This window comes from Gymnodraco acuticeps, unplaced genomic scaffold (genome assembly GCF_902827175.1).
Source record: "Gymnodraco acuticeps unplaced genomic scaffold, fGymAcu1.1, whole genome shotgun sequence".
Classification (NCBI taxonomy): domain Eukaryota; kingdom Metazoa; phylum Chordata; class Actinopteri; order Perciformes; family Bathydraconidae; genus Gymnodraco; species Gymnodraco acuticeps.
In genome coordinates this window covers 621,802-641,046 of record NW_022990014.1, presented here as the reverse complement: position 1 = coordinate 641,046, position 19,245 = coordinate 621,802, and the positions used below count along the sequence as shown (strand labels likewise).

The window sequence follows — 19,245 nt, the reverse complement described above, 5'->3', positions numbered from 1 at the left end:
CATTTAGTTAAGATCTATTGTTGCCTAATGGGACCATCTTTATCTTTCGACTCATGCCATAGGTGACACAGAGGCCAGGGTCGCACAAGATGAAATGCTTTTTTCGCATCACTTTTGTCCCGAAGGATCCTGTGGACCTGCTCAGGAGAGATGCGGTAGCATTTGAGTACCTCTATGTTCAGGTGAATATCAGCAGATGTGGATAACACATACAGGCACATTTAATGGCGACGTTTAAGGATTTATGGTATTCTGACTCCTCGGATTTAGTGGAGAATTGAGTGTTTGCTAACGGCATTAGCTAACATGTGGGTGCTGTAGGTGTGTTGTCTTCTTGCATTTCATGATAATGAAGGTAATTGAAGTGTAACCTCCCCCTGTCCTCTCCCTCTACGCCTCCTCCAGAGCTGTAATGATGTGGTATTGGAGAGATTTGGGTCAGAGCTGAAATACGACACGGCCCTCCACCTGGCTGCACTGCAAATGTATATTCTAACCATCAACGCCAAGCAGTCCCAGAAAGTTTCCCTCAAGTACATTGAGTAAGTAGATTTCACACTGCAACATGTAACCATTGAGTATTGTGTTGTTTGCCTACCAAGTCTAGAAGGCAAACAAAACAATGATCTCACTGTCACCATCCTTCTGTAATGCATGATGATACATCACTGCTGGTTAGGTAATGATTCTGACTGTACCCTGTCAGATAATCAATGCACCACCTCGGAGGAAGTAGATCGATCAGCAGTCAAGAATAATGACTATTTGACATAGTGATTGAGTGACCTTCTCTAATCTTTATGAATTGTGCGTCCACAGGAAAGAGTGGGGTCTGGCATTGTTCCTGCCGCCTGCAGTGCTGTCGAGCATGAAAGAGAAAAACATCAAAAAAGCCCTCACCCACATCCTCAAAACCAACCAGAACCTGGTGCCGCCTGGTAAAAAGGTAGGGTACATCTTCCCCTTTTCTCTATTCCTCCCTCTTTATCTGCATCCCCATCTCTGTCTTTGGAAAGACTCTTTACTACCATCTGGTGGGGGGCTTCATTAAAACAATTAGTGCTGCGTGGTTGCTTGAATGGATATTGTTGCAACTTTTTTCTTTTGTGTTACCCATTTCAGCTTTTAACCCAACCTATATTTCTTGTGTCCTTCCCCATTCCAGCTGACCGCCTTGCAAGCAAAGGTGCATTATCTGAAGTATCTCAGCGATTTGAGGCTGTACGGAGGACGGGTTTTTAAATCCACACTAGTTGTGAGTGAGGCCATTTTATCACATTGTGTGCAGCCACACTGTGTGTCACACGCTGTTCATTTGCATGCAGAAAGTGATACTGAATCTCTCATCCCTTTCACAGCAAGGCGAGAAGCACACAGAAGTGACATTGCTGGTGGGGCCTAAATATGGCATCAGCCATGTGATCAACACCAAAACAAACCTGGTGGCTCTTCTGGCCGATTTCAGTCATGTGAACCGCATTGAGATGTATACAGAGGATGAGAACAGGGTCAGAGTGGATCTACATGTTCTGGACGTAAAGGTTAACAAATCCTCTTTTCAAAATATAGAAATGTGTGCGCTGTCTGGTTGTGTGAATATTTTCTAGGGCTTTGATCTTAACAACACCAAGTCATTATAACGGAACTCCCACTTTCCCATTTATTTTGTGCTTATCATCATCTGTCTCTTTCACAGCCCATCACTCTCATAATGGAGTCTGTTGATGCGATGAATCTGGCCTGTTTGACTGCTGGCTACTACAGATTACTGGTGGACTCTCGGCGCTCCATCTTCAATGTGGCCAAAAACACAGAAACAAGTATGTTTGAAATGCCCACAGCATGATTCATCAGAACGTTTTTTTAAATAGACCTGTTTTCATGCTCTGGTTCCTCTTTGCAGGCCAAGCAGCGAGAGTAAAGCAGACCTACCAGGCCATCGAGTGTACATACAGCACGCCCCATAAAGGATTTGAGGACAGAAACAACCAGAGGTGCAACCAAGATTATTCTGAGCAGGATAGTGAATACCTGGATCACGGGAGATTTGAAGGCCAGCCAGTGTACATAACGGAGATCCACCAGGCCCAGCACCCGGGGCACACTGTAGAGAGAGCCGAGTGCTGCAGAATCCCATGCTCCCAAACTTACCTCAACATCCCCAGGCCCAAACCCCAAGACTCCACCAGGAGTGCAAAGGTCTCCTTCATATTTGGAGATCCTCCCTTAGAAAGTGTTAACCCCCAAAATTTGGGCTACCAGAGACTGATGGATGAGGGCCCAGAGATTCTAGACAATCACAGCCACATGTACCGGCGTCTCGAGGAGGACTATAAGATGATGGATGCCATAGAGGATGGGTATCAGTACTCCACCAAAATCTTCGGTCCCACGGAATGCATCGAGGAGCCGCTGCTGCACGATATCTGCTACGCGGAGACGACCGATGACGCAGAGGACGAGGACGACATCAGTTGTGAGGAGGACATGGTGATGAGTGACATAGACAAACCCATGTTGCTCTCGCTCTCGGGGTCCAGCGATGACATCATTGACTTGACCTCCCTCCCTCCCCCTCCGGAGGGTAATGACGAGGAGGACAGTGACGTTCTGCTGCACTCGCTCAACCTGGCCATCGCTGCTCCTCCCCCCGGCTTCAGGGACAGCTCTGACGAGGAGGAGCAGCAGCAGGGGGCCGGGACTCGTTCCCACGGGGCCCGCAACGATATCCCAGTGTCTCTCATAGATTCAGTGCCCACCCTCGGAGCAGAGGGCCACGGGGAGCCTCTGAACGATGCAGTGGTTTCCACCTTACAGGCACTAGAGGCCCTCGCTGCGTCTGAGGAACAGAGTCCGGCTCAGTCCGAGAGTAGCACAGGTTCTCCTTACACTATTGTAACGTTCATCCATTAACATCATACGTTTTCCAGCCATTCACTTTAGATTTGTCATTGTTGATTTTTTTCAATAAAGCCCATTTTGTTCTATGTTTCCCTTTGTGTGAGCATTTTTTCATTCATTTCAGCATTTGTGTTAATTTCAGTATCATTTTCTCAACATTTTATTATTTCATGAACCATTTTATAATGTTTACATACTGCACGATAGCATGCTAATATCCAAATAGATCCGTATTTTGATTGTATCTTATCTTGTACTATCTTCTGTGTTAGTCCAAGGTTATCATTAACTCCTTTTCTCCCTCACATGTTGAATCACATTGTCATCACCATTCATTATTTTTGACTCATTCCCCTTATCTGTGATATTTGTCGAGTGCCCCAGATGAATTAATTAATGAAGTGTTTGTCTTTCTGTGATACACAGGTGTAGAAATATCACGGGCATTTAGTCCCGACTCCTCCGATTCTGGCAACGAGACAAATTCCTCCGAGATGACAGAGAGCTCAGAGCTGGCCACTGCTCAAAGACACTCAGAGAACCACCTGAGGATGCACATGGCCATGGCAGAAGGATACCCAGCCGTGAACGAGGAGAAGACAGAGTCCGCTTTAGCCAGCGTTGGTGGAGCGGGAGCTTTGCAGTACCACCCACAGGAGCATCAGGATGAGGAGGCGAAATCATCTGCTGTCGCCTCCTCCCAGATTTTTCACTCAGATGGCGGTGAGATGGAGCCAGAGACAATGGAAATAAAATCAGTCAGTGAATACTTCACTAAGCTGCACATGGGCTCAGTAATGAGCAGGCAGAGAGGAAAACAGAGGGAGGCAGAGAGCAGAGTCCAAGGAGAAACCTGCGAATCCTCGGACAGAGGTCACATGACCTCTCACGACTCGGCTAGAGACGAGCCCGCACATCTTGTTGGGAAGTACAACGCTTTCACTGTGAGAGATGCCTACTACATGAATCAACTGGATCTGGGGCGAACACACTTTCAAGACAGAAATAAAAAATGGCAGCCCGGAAACAAGATGGCAGAAAATCTTTCTCCAGAAATTGTGAATGACTCACAGGCTTCCCACGCAGACAGGTTGACAGTAAAGGGAGACAAACGGGACTTAGATGAAAGAAGCCAACAGTCAAATGTCCACTCACCCTCGAAAGGACCCGGTCTTGCAGAAGGAGAAGCAGCCTCACAGGACAATGAGCAGCCGCACGCTTTTTCACGCGAATACCACGTGAACAAACGCATGTCCTCCATTCAGAGTGAAGGCGTCCATTCTCTGCAGAGCTCCCAGTGTTCCTCTATAGACGCTGGCTGTAGCACAGGCAGCAGCAGCTGTGTCACTCCCATGGATTCTCCTCTCTGTGCCACAGACAATATGCATGTACTGTCAGAGTCCTCGCTGAAGGGGCTGGGTTACACACCTGGTGAGGAAAAAGCTTACGGGCCCCCAGGTCAGGGGAGGGCCGGCCATCCCATAGACCCCACCCTGCTGAGGAAGATCCACTCAGCGACCAGTGCGGAGCCGGGATTCGGGATCACACGGGAAGGCAGCCACCGAATGCCCAAGATAAAAGAAACCACAGGTAAAACTACACAGGAGGGTGCTCTCTCTTATCTAGCTAAATAGAAAGACTGAAAAAAAATGTTAGCAGCTCTCTGATGCTGTACAGAAGTGCTTTAAACTTAATGCCATTGCAAGCATGTGGAAATACTCCAGGTGATTTCTATTTTATTTGAGCATCTATTTTAGCATTATAATTCTGTTGCGCACAAGTCTCCTCCTTTGAATTTTCTCTTAACTTAAACATTTCAAAATACCTTCTCCACTTCAAGCCTCTCGAAGAGTTTTTAATTAAAAATAATCTGTTTCAAGTAAGGCATTTTAAATGTTTTTCTACCTGTATTTAGGTATCTGTTTGAACCTTAATTAGTTATGATATCATTTTAACAAGTTTTGCAAATTATCATATTTTCCTGAAGTTTGAAAATAGTTGATTACACAGATGAATGTGTGCGGTCAGGGAGATGCTTAACAGTGCTTTTTGTTTCCCTTGTACCCCTAGTGTAGCTTGCACACAGCTGGAGAAGGTTGGGGAAGAGTCATCTTTAGCTCTCTGTATTGAGAGCAGTACCACCACCACAACCACGTCACCTTCATCTTTAAGAAGTAGCACAGAGCTCGGCGGGCTAACACAGGCCAGCCCCGAGCCCGACCCACAAGCCCTGGCTTTCCCTTCAAGCGGACCTTCATGTGACACTCAAACAAGCAGCCTCAGGAAGCCACACAGGGACCGGATGCTCAGGAGGAGCTGGAGCGCCATAATGCCAGCTTCCAGGAGCCTAGAAGCGCTGCTAGAGAAGACAAGAGCCACACTTACAAGGAAGGGTGGCAGTCAGAACTTCCAGTCTCAAGATCCCCCAAAAGTAAAGAGGATATTCTCTGCCAAAACGTTGTCCAAGAGCTGGTCCCTGGGTTCAGTCGCCTCTAATCCATCTGGTAGAAGGCAGATGTGTTCAGAGTCCACAGCTCAGAGGCTGGGCACGAGGTGCCGTGGGCCGTTCAGTCACTGCTTCCTGCGGAGAAAGAAAAACACTGACGGTGATGACGAAGACAAAAAGATGCCTCTGTTCTCCGTCAGCTCTCTTTCTTTCAATCGCGAGGAAAACGCTGTCTTGAAAGCTGACTCTAAAGCTATGAAAGACATGAGCCTTGAAGCCAGGCTGGCTCGTGTCAATTCAATGAAGGGAAAAACATACAGCCTTCACACAGGGTTCGCACTCGCACGTGAGGATGCCTTAGTGATGGTCGGCGTGTTGCGTTCCAGCGTCGGCCGTTTGTCCAGACGTTGGAACCACGAGGTCAGCGAGGCCGACGCGGATACGTCCTCAGAGCTGCTCCTCACGCAAGCCAAAGTGCTGAGCAGCGCCTGCAGTCAGATGGCTGTGGAGTACAGCAGCCCGGAGGAGTTGCTGCTCACGCTGACTCACAGCTTCCACACACTCTGCTGTCTGACGCAGGCCTGCCTGTCACTGGTGGACGAGCTGAGCGAGAGCGAGCGGCGGGAGGTGGTGGCAAAGGTGGAGGAGGTGGTCATGAACTACGTGCGTCTGCTGAAATCTGCCGAGGCAGCGTCGGGAAGATCCCCCGGTGACCAAAGTGTGAATGCATTGACACATCACTCTGCCACCATGTCTGTTATTCTAAACGCACTAAGTCACTCACTGAAAACACTGCTCAACAAATAAACTGTTGTTATTCCGTCCTGATTATTGATTTTAAAAGCCATACATGAGAGACATGGGTTTGACAACCAATGTGAACTGCTGTGATGAAAAAAACTTGCCTTGTGTATACGATATTTTATTATCTAAAATAAATTATATAAATCATTAAAGTTTTAAATATATTATATTAAGGCCTCTATGAAGAAGAATATGACACTCCTCTCAAGTATATTATCAGATATTATATGATAGGGATTATTTTTATGATTTATTGGTTACAGTAGGGTTTTACCATGTAGATTATTTCAACCTTATAAGTACCTTGTTTATAAATTGTAAGAATATATATTATGTTAAAGAAATGCATACACAATATAAAGCTATCGACGAATAATTGCACAGGACAAGACGTGAATAATCATTTAAATGCATATTACTTCTTTTTTTGCTGGAGTCACCTTAATTTATTGAGCAGTTTACACGTTGGAAACTGAGTACTTATCTGTTATTATTTGTCAACATCATTAAAAAGATGAAAACTTTTCAAGTCTTTTCAAATTATTTGTGTCTGTTTTTATTCTAATAACTAGAGTGTGGTTTTGTTTATGACCGCCCTCTCATATAGTACCAATTGTGTTATTTAAGTGCTTCTTAATTTTCATTATTAATAAATAAAGGAAGCTTGACCCATGTTTAGTTTTTACTATGTTTAAAAATTCATGATTTCACCATATTCTCAATCCTGAGTGGTGGTAATGCTTTTTGTATTAATCATGATGATGACCCCTTTCACTCAGGGTAGAGCGTTTGCTTACTGTTGTGATCACCCTTTTAGTTCAGCTTGTTAGCATGCTAACCTTTGCTAATCAGCACAAAACACACAGTACAAATGAGGCTGATGGAACTCTCATTAGTTCTGCAGGTAATTTTTCGCTAACAAAAGTATTGACATTTTTTTGCAGTGCAGTCAATTGTATGGCTGCTATACAATTCAGTCTGGACTAAAGAGGTAGATCAATAGCAGCTAGCATGGCTAAAGAGCCACTTTGGCATCAACTCTTTTAACTGAAGTATGGTCAGGTGGATGTTTTTTCAAAAATTGCAGTATCTATTCCTGCATTGGGTTTTGGGACAGACAAATACTGTCTGGATGAATCACGTTACTAAGCCATAGAACTACTAAGTAAAAGGAAAACTATTCTGCTTTGTGCTAGAATAGCATGTTTACCATGTAAGTGGTCAACCTTAACATGTGCACAGGTTTCACTTTCCCCTGCAAGCTAACCTGAAATGAAACAACTCTTTCCCATCTCACTGAATTACCCACAAATCCTCCAGCTGTTATACTATCAAGACACTTCAACCTTGATCTCTTTTTTTTTTTAAGAAACTCCTTCATAGTAATATTTGCATGAAGCCAGTTTACACCATTAGATAACAGACACAATCAGTCAACTGTCTTCAAAAATATTTTAAATGATGGACTTGCATGTGTGCGGTTTATGACAAAAGGGAAGTGATGCTGGTTAATAATACACACGATGGATTAACCCAGCCACCTGTTACTTTCATCCCTTCACCTTCGAGCTCATCCTCATGTCACACTTTGTTCGTACTCCATCCAACCTGACAACAGCACTTGTAGAAGGACCTCTTTAAAAATCTCTCATGTGAACAATGTTCTTCCACCTGGTGAGTACCAGTAATATTTGTTCATATACTGTGTTGATTTATAATTGTATGCATTAGTGAAATGACAGGTTGTGTTGATAAGAAGGGCTGTAAATAACAGAGGAAAATGAAACTAGCTTGTGCCGGTTGTATTTTAAAATGGCATCTAGATACCTTACTCAAAGGGTTGATTTGTATGTGCATTACATGTGTTTTATTTAATGATGTGACTGTATTATCAGCTTTCCACCTACACACTTTCCTCAGTGAACAAATGTGTTTTTTGTACAGATAAGTGTGGCAATGCTGAGCCTGTGGTGCTGCCCCATCATACTGAAAGCTAGCATTTCTTACCCAAAGACTCTGCCATGTGATGTGAGCGAGGCGAGCGACGGGAGCGTGGTGACGGTTGACTGCACTGAGAGGAACCTCAAAGATATCCCCCCGGGCATCCCCAGAGACACGACCAATCTGACGCTCACCATCAACCATATTCCTAAATTAAACTCCACCTCCTTTCACGGTCTGGAGAACCTGACTGAGATTGACATGAGGTGCAACTGTGTGCCCATCAAGATCGGGCCCAAGGACCGCATGTGCAACAAGAGTGTGATGATCGAGGAAAACACCTTTACCGACCTGAAGAACCTGCGAGCCCTGTATCTGGATGGGAATCAGCTCGACAGTATACCTAAAGGCCTCCCTGCAAACCTGATCCTCCTGAGTTTGGAAGTGAATCATATTTTTTATATTTCTAAAGCCAACCTCTCTGAGATTAGAAACATTGAGATTCTCTACCTCGGTCAAAACTGTTATTTCCGTAACCCATGTAACGTTTCCTATGGCATAGAGGAAGGGACATTTTCCCAGCTTAACAATTTAACATTGTTGAGTCTCAAGTCAAACAACTTATCCTTTATTCCAAATCTACTGCCCACGAGTCTGAAGGAGTTGTACCTCTACAACAACAACATTCAAAAAGTCACTGAGGAAGATTTCAAAAACTTAACTAACCTTGAGATTCTAGATATTAGCGGAAACTGTCCTCGCTGTTACAACGCTCCTTTCCCATGCGACCCCTGCCCAGGTAACTCAGCCCTCAATATCAGCGAGACGGCTTTTAAAATGTTGACAAAGCTAAAGACACTGCGCCTGCACAGTAACTCTCTGAAATATGTGTCATCTGAGTGGTTTGCCAGCACAACAGAGCTGAGAGTGCTTGATCTCTCATCAAACTTTTTAGCAAGAGAGATAGGAGTCACACACTTCCCTCATCACCTTGGGAAACTAGAAGAACTGGACCTCTCCTTTAACTACGAGCTTCAGAGGTACCCTGAAACACTGACGCTGAGCTGCAGTTTCTCCTCCTTCAAATCCCTCCGGATCCTCAGGATGAAGGGCTTTGTGTTCCAGCAGCTCAAGTCAGAGAGCATTGCTCCTTTAAAACATCTCACAAACTTGGAGGTTATAGATTTGGGAACAAACTTTATTAAAATCACAAACCTTAGTATTCTGATGGAATTAAAAAGCTTTAAAATAATCAGTCTGTCTGACAATAAAATATCTTCCCCCTCTGACGGCCAAGATTCTGTGGGGTTCTCCGGGGGGGAGCCCCAGTACTGGACCCCCATGTCCCCTGCAGCTCAGTACAAAAGTAAGGAAGTGAGAGAGATTCATTACTTCAGATATGATGAATATGCACGCAGCTGCAAATACAAAGATAAAGAACTCGGCACGGTTGCATCCTTTGTCAACACGAATTGCAGTCAGTTCGGCAAAACCCTAGATGTGAGCAGAAACAACATTTTTTTCTTGCATCCCAGATTTCTAAATCTCAGAGAGCTGAGATGCCTCAATCTGTCGGGGAATGCAATGAGCCAAAGTCTTAATGGCACTGAATTTAGCAATTTGATTAATTTACAATATTTAGACTTCTCCTCAAATCGCCTCGACCTGCTCTACCCCACTGCCTTTCAGGAGCTGAAAAATCTGGTCATCTTGGATATAAGTCGCAACAACTATTACTTTGAGTCAGAGGGCTTGACTCACATGCTTAATTTTACCAAACATTTGAAAAATCTCAAGGTATTGCTCATGAACCACAACAAGATCTCTACTTCTACTAACACAGAGCTGGAGAGTCAATCTCTGGAGAGGTTAGAGTTCATAGATAACCGGTTAGACATGTTGTGGAGGGACGGGGACAACCGGTATTTTAATTATTTTAAGAAACTAGCTAATCTGATTGTTCTCGACATCTCGCATAACAACCTCCCCTTCATTCCACAAGAAGTGTTCAGTGGTTTTCCGGACAAACTGTCGGAGCTCTACATCAAAAATAACAGACTAAATGACAAATCTTTTTATTGGGAGAAACTAAACCTTCTACCATCTCTTCACGTCTTAGATCTCAGTGGAAACAGCTTCACCACTGTTCCAGCCATGTTGTCACTCTGTACCAAATCTCTAAAGAAGCTTCTTTTACATAAAAACCAAATCCTGAAACTCACGCCAGATTTCCTCAAGGGCGCCCACAACTTAAAATATCTGGACCTAAGCTTTAATCACCTACAGCACATTGAGAAATCCAGCTTCCCAGATGATGTCGTTAATAACATGGACATGCTGCTTCTGCACAAAAACAGATTTCTATGCAGCTGCAACGCCACTTGGTTCATCACGTGGCTCAACACGACCACGGTGAAGATCCCCAGGCTGGCCACGGAGGTTACGTGCGCCAGCCCGGGGGCTCAAAGAGGTCACCCTGTGATCTCAGTGGACCTGCTAGCCTGCCAGCACAACTACCTGTCAATCATGCTGTACACCCTCATGACTTCCCTTGTCCTCAGCTTCCTCACCCTGTCAATCTCCAGCCACCTCTTCCTGTGGGACGTCTGGTACATCTACCACTTCTGCCGGGCAAAGCTCAAAGGTTACGGCCGCCTGTACTCCCAGACCTCTGCCTATGATGCCTTTGTAATATATGACAAGGAGGATGCGGCCGTGACGGAGTGGGTGCTGAAGGAAATGTGCGCTCATCTGGAGGAACACGGGGACCGCCGCCTGGCGCTGTGTCTGGAGGAGAGGGACTGGATGCCCGGGTGTCCTCTGATCGACAACCTCTCACAGAGCATCCACAACAGCAAGAGGACCGTGTTCGTGCTCACCAACAAATACATCAAAAGTGGCAACTTCAAGACAGCGTTCTACATGGCCCACCAGAGGCTAATGGATGAAAAAAATGACGTTATCGTACTGATCCTCTTGGAGAAAGTACCATGCAATTCAAAGTACCTGAGGCTGAGGAAGAGGCTCTTTAAGCGCTCGGTGCTGGAGTGGCCCACTAACCCTCAGGCCCAGTTGTACTTCTGGTTCAGCCTGAGAAGTGTGTTAGCCACTGAAAGTCACAAACAATACAACAACCTCTTTAAGGAGACACTCTAAGACAATGAACTTTCATTCTTAGTTCCTCCTTTCATTTCATAATTGTACTTCTGTATATAAATAATGACTTTTGAATGCCAAGCAACCCAGTTTTTAAATGCATTTCTGTTATATGAATGAACATTTGTGTGCAGTCCCTTAATAGAGAACTTTCTGCTTCTCTTTGGCATCACCACAGATAAATAAAAAATGTTTTCTTTGTCTGGGATACGAACATACTTTCACCATACAAGAAAAGAGGAAGTGAAAGAGAAGCACTTCTTCAAATGAAATGATACTTCTGTCCCAGAACCAGAGTTTAGTTTTACTTCAGCAACCAGTGGATTTTATGTCTGCTGTATATTCTTGATTAATATTAAAAAGATTAACTCGTAGTGACTTCAGGCAAGGTCACGTGTTTTTTAAGGCTGTATTTCAAGAAACATAAAGGATCAATACGCTGCATACACGATGGTGAGTTTATTTGAAACACATTTCTCTGTATATTCTTAAGGTTTGCTCTATATATATATATATAGATGTATCTACTGAACTGTAGCTTACAACTTTATTCATCGGCGTGTGTTATGGATTTAGATTGAATTCTTCTTTAATGTAATCTGTTTTGATTTTGTGTTTCTGCAATTATGTTTACGGCACTATATATTACTGTGTATACTTGACTCATTGAAAACTGTTATTTTATAATGTGTTGTTCTACATTTCATATGGAACATTAAAGTTTACTCACAACTGTGTTGAAAAAAAACAATTCCTGTCACCTTATTCAATCAGTATCGATCTCAATTATTAGAGTAACAGTAAACCCATTACCAAGCAGTGATCGGTGGACTAGAGATTACAAACATTATTCATTCATATTTATTATTATCAATATTTCACTAACTCAATGCTTTTGTTTAGAGTTGGAACAGGTTGATAAAGAATACAATGTGATGCTGTCTCTGTTAAAGTCTCTCTACAACCTTAGGCAACCTACTGTTTAAGGAACTACACTTACGGTTTATCAAAGTGAGAATGTGTAGCTTTTAGAGGAAGTGCTAAAATAATAATACGGTAGAAATCATATCATATACCCTACTACATAGTTCAGTGACCTCAGGAGTTTTGCTGCTAAAGCTTGGTGTGACTGGTATAGCCTGGTACGACTCATATCTTATGGGGACTAATGTTGGTTACAAATAGTTGTTTATCTGACATTTCTGAGTCAATAAACTACCTTTTGGCCATTTTCTACACTTGTTATGGTACTAAATAGCCATTGTTGAGCAAAAGGTTAATTATTTATAGCTGTAAGGCAAACTATGTTTCATTGAGGGCCACATACAGAAAAACATACGAAGGTCTGGGCCACTCGCTAGAGGTGAGGTATATTGCCTCATAAGTTAAGTTAGCAATATAAATGTAGGTAAATTATGCTTGATACTAAGAAAATAAACCTACATCACAGCTTTCCATAGGGTTTCATTTATTTTGTTGGCAGCCTTAAAACAGAAGCCTTAGATTGCTTTTAATATGGGGAAATATGAAGGGTATATTTCAAGCTTGTCATGTAGATAAGTTATTGGGCTTTTTTATTAACTAAGATTTGTTAGGAAATGCTTTCAACCATAATTGCCTGCATTTTTTGGAAAAGTGGGCTTATTAACACATGAATACTGTATAATATATTTGTACATATATATTTAAGAAGTACAATATAAGACAAGCACAAGTTTCAGGTGTGGGCCATATTCCATTATACTTTTAGAATCTACTGAGGGCCGATTAAAAATGGACCACGGGCCGCATCTGGCCCCTCAGTTTGGACAAGGTGTTAAAATAGTGAGAGTGCTGCCACCTGCTGGATACAAATGGTGCCATTCATAAATACCATTTGTCAAATATGACCTGAAGTCAGGTCCCCATATTGATATTGAAACAGGTTTGCTTGATGAATAAACCACGTTTCATAATGTATAATGTACTTGATGATATACAATCTGTTTATACATGTTTGTGGATAACTGACTATACCTCGCTGCATTGCACTAACTCTGTTGTTCATCCACAGACGGTCGCAGTTTGGATGCACTTGCTGCTGTCCTATCTGTGTTGCCAATGTAAGATCCAGCCCGCTGAAAGCAAACCTGAGTGGATGAGACTGCAGTTCCCTTGTGATGTCACAGCCGACAATAACTCTAATGTCCTATTTGACTGTGGAGGCCGTCGACTGCAAGAAGTACCTGATGGGATAACCAACAATGCAACTTATCTCAACTTATCAGACAATTTAATTTGCCATATTTGTAATGACTCATTATCCAACTTGCTGAATCTGACCCAACTTGATCTCAGCAGAGCAAACAATGACAACACGGTGAACATCACTGTGAATGCTTTCAAAGATCTGACAAAACTGCGTGAACTGAGACTGAGTGGCACTGGTCTGGAGGAAATTCCTGCTAATCTTCCTCCCAGTTTGGAAATCATCGAGCTGAACAGTAACAACATTACGTTGTTGATCGGGAGCTTTGATTGCTTAGCAAATATTACACAGTTAGTGTTAGCCAGAAACTGCTACTACAGCAATCCTTGTAAGACATCTGTTAACATGGAAAACCGTTTGGAAGTAATGAGCAAACTGAAGCATTTGGACTTGTCCTATAACAACTTAACTGAAGTTCCCAAAGGATTCCCACAGTCATTAGGCGTGTTAAAGCTGGATCATAACAGAATAAATCACATCCGTGATGGTTTTCTTATGCTTCCAAATTTAACAGTCCTGAAATTAGAAGGGAACTGTCCAAGATGTGAAACACCTCCACATCCCTGTGTCACCTGTCCAAAAAAGTCTCTTGATATTGATCCTAATGCATTTCAATATCTAACCCAGCTGGAGATACTGAATATGGGAGGAAACTCACTGAAACACCTGGATCCTTCCTGGTTTAAGAGTCTGAACAAACTTAAACAATTGTTCCTGATATTTAACCTCTTATTTAAGGCAATTACTGAGGAGGCAACATTTCTGAGACATCTTCCTAAGCTAGAGAGACTTGATATCTCTTTCAACTATGGTATCAAGTTATACCCTACACAATTAAATCTCTCAGAAGAGTTTTCAAATCTTAAGTCCCTTCAAATTTTTCATTTGCAGGGATTGGTCTTCCAGAGTATTGGACCGGAGACGCTCAGACCTCTGTACCAACTCAAAAATCTCTCTATCATGAACTTAGGGACAAACTTTATTATCCACTCCGATTCCACTGTATTTCACAAATTCCACAACCTGAAAGTGATGTACCTCGCAGAAAACAAGCTTTTTCCCACTCCAGATAGAAATCTGCTTGATTCATCATGCGGTGGTTACAATCAGAGGTCCGAACTTTCTATTCCTCCGCTCACAATTCCCCATCCGAGTGATTTTGTTTATGAGCACGTGAAGAACCTTGTCAAGGAAGAGTGTTTTAACTCTGGACGAGTGCTATCTCTCAGCTCAAATAATATGTTCTTCATTTCTCCAAAGCAGTTTGTTGGCTATGAAGACATTGCATGTCTTAACCTCTCAAAAAATGGATTTTCAGCAGCACCTAATGGTACAGAGTTTTCACTACTGCATAATCTAACATACCTGGACCTGTCATTCAATAAGATTGATTTGGCCTATAACGAAGCCTTCAAAGAACTAAAGAAACTACAAGTGCTAGACCTTAGTTACAATGAACACTACTTTGAAGCGTACGGGGTAACACTTAATTTAAATTTCACACAAAATCTTCCTGCTCTGAGGGTGCTGAATATGAGTCATAACTCCATTTCCATTCTAACCACCAAACAGATGTACAGCTGTTCATTAACAGAACTTCAGTTTACAGATAATCTTCTGGGGACCCTTTGGAAAGAAACAGATCACTCATACGAGAGCATTTTTACTAATCTTATTAATTTGACAATGTTAGACATATCTAGCAACCACATTTTAACACTTCCAGACTATGTTTATGAATATTTGCCACGTAACCTCACCATACTACGCATAGGTCACAACTTGCTTACTGATTTTAAATGGGACGGACTCAAGTTTTTCCATCAACTTCAGATTTTGGACCTGAGCTTCAATTCTCTACCTAATGTGACAGTTATAAACTCAAACGTAACCCGCACTTTGACTTTCCTTGACCTGAGTCATAATGACATTTTCCACTTGGACAGTGGATTTGTAAATGGTGCAAAACAGCTTACAGCTCTTAGCCTAAGCTACAACAAACTGACTATTATCAATGAATCCACCTTCCCATTGAGCCCTGAATCTCAGTTTCACACTTTGTTCTTGCAAGGCAACCCGTTCCAATGTACCTGCGATGCACTTGATTTCATTATTTGGATGGAAAAAAGTAATGTAAAAATTCCTAGACTAATCACTGATGTGACATGTGACACACCAGCACATCACAAAGATAAAGCTCTGATCAAATTTGACATTAGGGAGTGTATAGATGACAGTCAGGCGTTCTTGATTTACATTCTCACAAGTTCATTAATTATTGTTTTTATGTTTGTGGCAACAGTTTCCCACTTTTTTTACTGGGATGCTTCCTACGTGATGCACTATATGAAAGCTAAGATAAAAGGATACAGAGCCTTTAACTCACCAGGCGCCATTTATGATGTCTTTGTGACTTACGACACCACAGATCCACATGTCACTGAATGGGTGATGAGGAATCTGCGAGTGAAACTGGAAGAGGAAGGAGAGAAGCATCTTCCTCTGTGTCTTGAGGAGAGGGATTGGACCCCCGGCGCCCCCCTGGTAAATAACCTCACTCAGAGCATCCAGTACAGTCGCAAGACCCTGTTCGTCTTGACAGAGGGCTACGTTAAGACCGGGGTTTTCAAACTGGCAATGTATCTGGCCCACCAAAGACTGCTTGATGAGAACCTGGATGTGATTGTGCTGCTGATGCTGGAGCCCGTCCTGCAGCACTCTCACTTCCTGCGCCTGAGGAGGAGGCTGTGTGAGAAAAGTGTTGTGGAGTGGCCGAGAACAGCTGCTGCTGAGCCCTGGTTTTGGCAAAACCTGAGGAATGTGGTCAGAGTGGACAACAAGTTGATGTACAACAAGAAATATTCAAAATACTTCACCAGCAAGTGAGCCAATGACTGGGACAGATCTGTATAAATGTGGACAATTATATTGGGAATATGTTCAACTGTTGCTCTGATAACATGGTCCTTCACAACTGTTACCACTCTCCTTGGGCCTCAAATGAAGACAAATAAATACCTTTGATATTTTTAATCTGTATTTAAAATGATACTTCATGTCTTGCTATTACCCTGTGTAAATAAATATGTGTGCCTGTCTGTTATCTGGTCTCTATCTAACTTAAACCAATATGTCTAAGATCAACCATAAAAAAGGGCAAAAATGTACCGCATTATCCTCTTTTCAAGTTATTGGTCATTGGTCTAGCCTCCAGAGACAAAAACCTCAGAAACTCAAAACAAAAATTGTTGAAATGTGCTTAACTAAAACTCTCAGCAATTGTATGCATTGTAAATTCACATTGGACGTTTGTCTGATACCGTTATACTATGGATGCATATTGATTTATTAAAACAATATGTAAATATAGCAGATACACATATACCTGCAGGTCCTCATCTACACTTCCTGGTTTTCACTTTGTTTGTCCGCAAGGTGTCGCCGCTTGATAACTTCTCTGCATGCATGTTAGGCTGTAATAGTGCGCTTTATGCAAGTTAAACCGAAACGAGTAAACCCATTGTCTCATTCATCACTTGTTTAACTACATTTTATTCGTTTTGTGGCATAAATTAACACCTGCTATGACGCCTTCTTTAATGACAGGAAAAACCCGATGGGTGATTTAATTCCCCTAATCAGATGCAGGTGGTCGCAGTGTTTCCTCAAATACATTCACGCACGTGACTGATTTAAAATAAAGTTTCAGCCTATGGATAGGTTTGGTACTTTTGTTGTTAAAGAAAAATCATATTATTAAAAAGCAGGTTTAAGAGACAGTGGACGTGACGTCAGAAGATGATTTGCATACTGCGCAGTATTTATAGTGGGATTGACGCTACAGCCATCACTACGCTCCTGCGCCACCCAGACGAGTATCGAACTGTCTCTCTGACCAAAACTAAGGTGAGTGTTCATATTCACGTTTTCTTTAAAGCCTCTTTCTCGTTTAGCCTGTCTATTGAATGATTTGGTCACCGTTGTTTTGATTATATTACGTTTCTCCTTCTCCCACAATGTCCTATCTCATTATCAGACAGCGTTACACTCGCGTATGTGTTCAAAGCTCCAGGAAATAATCAGAACATTCAAAACTCTTTCCCGTTTTCCACAAAAACGGCACAAAATGACATGTAATCAAGTCTATGGATCCAATCAAATGCTACATGTTTTGTTTCAGTAACCTATGATCTGATTGGCTTACCACTTTTAACCTGAGATTCAGTGCATGCTCAGCCTTTTTGCGTTAGTTATATTGTTCACTGGGGTCTGCTATAGTTGATGCAGTCTGCTCCTCTAGATTGCATTAAAGGGCGGGGTCCCATCATCTGCCCGTGTGGACTAACTGACACAAAGCCTGTCTCAAGTCTGGCGCTGATAAAACGGCACATGCAGTGTCTGCATCAGCCCTAGATGTTACTTATAGTTGAGTCATTTAAATTACCCTACACGTTGTTAATTGTGACCTTAATCATCTGTTCACATGCCCAGTTGTGTTCTGATTAAACTCTATTGAAGCAAAGCTGATCTAAGGTTTCTTATCTGTTTTAGAGCCTCTGCAGATATGGCTGACAAAGCGGATGTATCAGGAGTAACAACCTTCGACAAGTCCAAGCTGAAGAAGACGGAGACCGCTGAGAAAAACACCCTGCCAACCAAAGAAAGTATGTGCAGTACCTTAACATGAATTGCTATGGTCAAAAACCCTTTGTACTAATCACACACACTCTATTTGTATCCCTCTTGCAGCCATCGATCAGGAGAAGTCAACATAATGAAGACTAGTCCTCCTGTACATTTCACAAGCCTTGCCTTTTTTCTGTTCAAAAAATGGGTAGATGTCCCTCTGTACAGCAAGGAAGCGTGGCCTGGCATCGGCATGGGTTCCTGATCAGCTGTTGTGGATAAGTGCAGAAGTGTCATGAAACAACTGAGGGACCTACACTTTCTGATTTGTAACCCTTGTCTGCTCACTTGTAAATGCTCTTGAAGCAAGCTGTGTTTTTTGGTAACAAAATCTGGATGCACATGTTTGTTTAATATGCAAAATAAAAAATGTTAACTGACTTTAATGTGTCCTTGTGGTTTTAATTGTGTTTTTAGTACCGCCCACATGCCACTTTAGAGCAACACTTTGGTCACAAACGCAACACAAAATGAATATGGCTTTTTCCGCTTAACAGCATTGGAGTAAATTGAAGGTGTTGCTTCTGTCTGTAGCTGCTAGCATAACTGGCATGCTCCATTTTCAAATCATGCTTTCAAAGCAAAGGATGTGTGAGTTAAAAGTGACACTTATATGGGCTCTGCTGCTTTTGCATGATATTGAGGGAAAACCCCAATTTGCTATACAAGAAAGGAACAGGATTCAGAATGCAAGATGTCCAACTTGTAAAGTGTACAGTTCATCCTAATGGAACTTTTTCACAATATAGTAACCTCTGTCTCACATCCTGTAATGACTGGTTGAAAAAATCTTACAATGTACTACTTTGAAACTTCAACACCTAAATTCCACTCTAGAGGAAAACCCATCCTTTGTTTATGAATTTCAAACTAACTTTAAATGGGAACAGCCTAGCAGTACTAATCATTTTACCTTAGGATACTCCAACATTCCTGCCTTGTAGCTGTTCCAACCTGAGCAGGACCACACCTTCTTTCTGTTATCACAAATGACAGGTACTAACTTTAAGGCTGTGTTGCAAGATGCCCTGAGGTCATGAGTGCTTGAAAATACAGGAGTGCT

At 42.5% G+C, this 19,245-nt stretch overlaps 4 protein-coding genes across 8 annotated transcripts in view; all 4 read left to right on the top strand.

Moving 5' to 3' along the window:
- frmpd4 (FERM and PDZ domain containing 4) overlaps positions 1 to 6,691 on the top strand; it is a 28,869-nt gene extending 22,178 nt beyond the window's left edge. For all 5 annotated transcript variants that reach the window (XM_034213373.1, XM_034213372.1, XM_034213376.1 and 2 more), the window contains 9 exons: positions 63 to 182; positions 406 to 542; positions 820 to 946; positions 1,166 to 1,255; positions 1,359 to 1,541; positions 1,697 to 1,820; positions 1,904 to 2,878; positions 3,328 to 4,491; positions 4,977 to 6,691. In XM_034213373.1, coding sequence (XP_034069264.1) covers positions 63 to 182; positions 406 to 542; positions 820 to 946; positions 1,166 to 1,255; positions 1,359 to 1,541; positions 1,697 to 1,820; positions 1,904 to 2,878; positions 3,328 to 4,491; positions 4,977 to 6,154 — 4,098 coding nt within the window. In that variant the 3' untranslated portion in view covers positions 6,155 to 6,691. The remainder of the gene's footprint in view (positions 1 to 62; positions 183 to 405; positions 543 to 819; positions 947 to 1,165; positions 1,256 to 1,358; positions 1,542 to 1,696; positions 1,821 to 1,903; positions 2,879 to 3,327; positions 4,492 to 4,976) is intronic.
- Positions 6,692 to 7,623: 932 nt separating this feature from the next.
- On the top strand, positions 7,624 to 11,277 carry tlr7 (toll-like receptor 7). The gene is made up of 2 exons (XM_034213377.1): positions 7,624 to 7,825; positions 8,096 to 11,277. Exons 1-2 carry the CDS (start codon positions 7,811 to 7,813, stop codon positions 11,246 to 11,248), a joined length of 3,168 nt encoding a protein of 1,055 aa, XP_034069268.1. The 5' UTR covers positions 7,624 to 7,810; the 3' UTR covers positions 11,249 to 11,277.
- A 272-nt stretch (positions 11,278 to 11,549) lies between these two features.
- On the top strand, positions 11,550 to 16,599 carry LOC117544386 (toll-like receptor 8). Its single transcript, XM_034213378.1, has 2 exons — positions 11,550 to 11,701; positions 13,302 to 16,599. Exons 1-2 carry the CDS (start codon positions 11,699 to 11,701, stop codon positions 16,380 to 16,382), a joined length of 3,084 nt encoding a protein of 1,027 aa, XP_034069269.1. The 5' UTR covers positions 11,550 to 11,698; the 3' UTR covers positions 16,383 to 16,599.
- A 582-nt stretch (positions 16,600 to 17,181) lies between these two features.
- On the top strand, positions 17,182 to 18,563 carry tmsb4x (thymosin beta 4 X-linked). The gene is made up of 3 exons (XM_034213386.1): positions 17,182 to 17,402; positions 18,048 to 18,160; positions 18,246 to 18,563. The coding sequence occupies exons 2-3, from the start codon at positions 18,061 to 18,063 to the stop codon at positions 18,269 to 18,271; spliced, it is 126 nt and encodes a 41-aa protein (XP_034069277.1). The 5' UTR covers positions 17,182 to 17,402; positions 18,048 to 18,060; the 3' UTR covers positions 18,272 to 18,563.
- Positions 18,564 to 19,245: the final 682 nt, after the last annotated feature.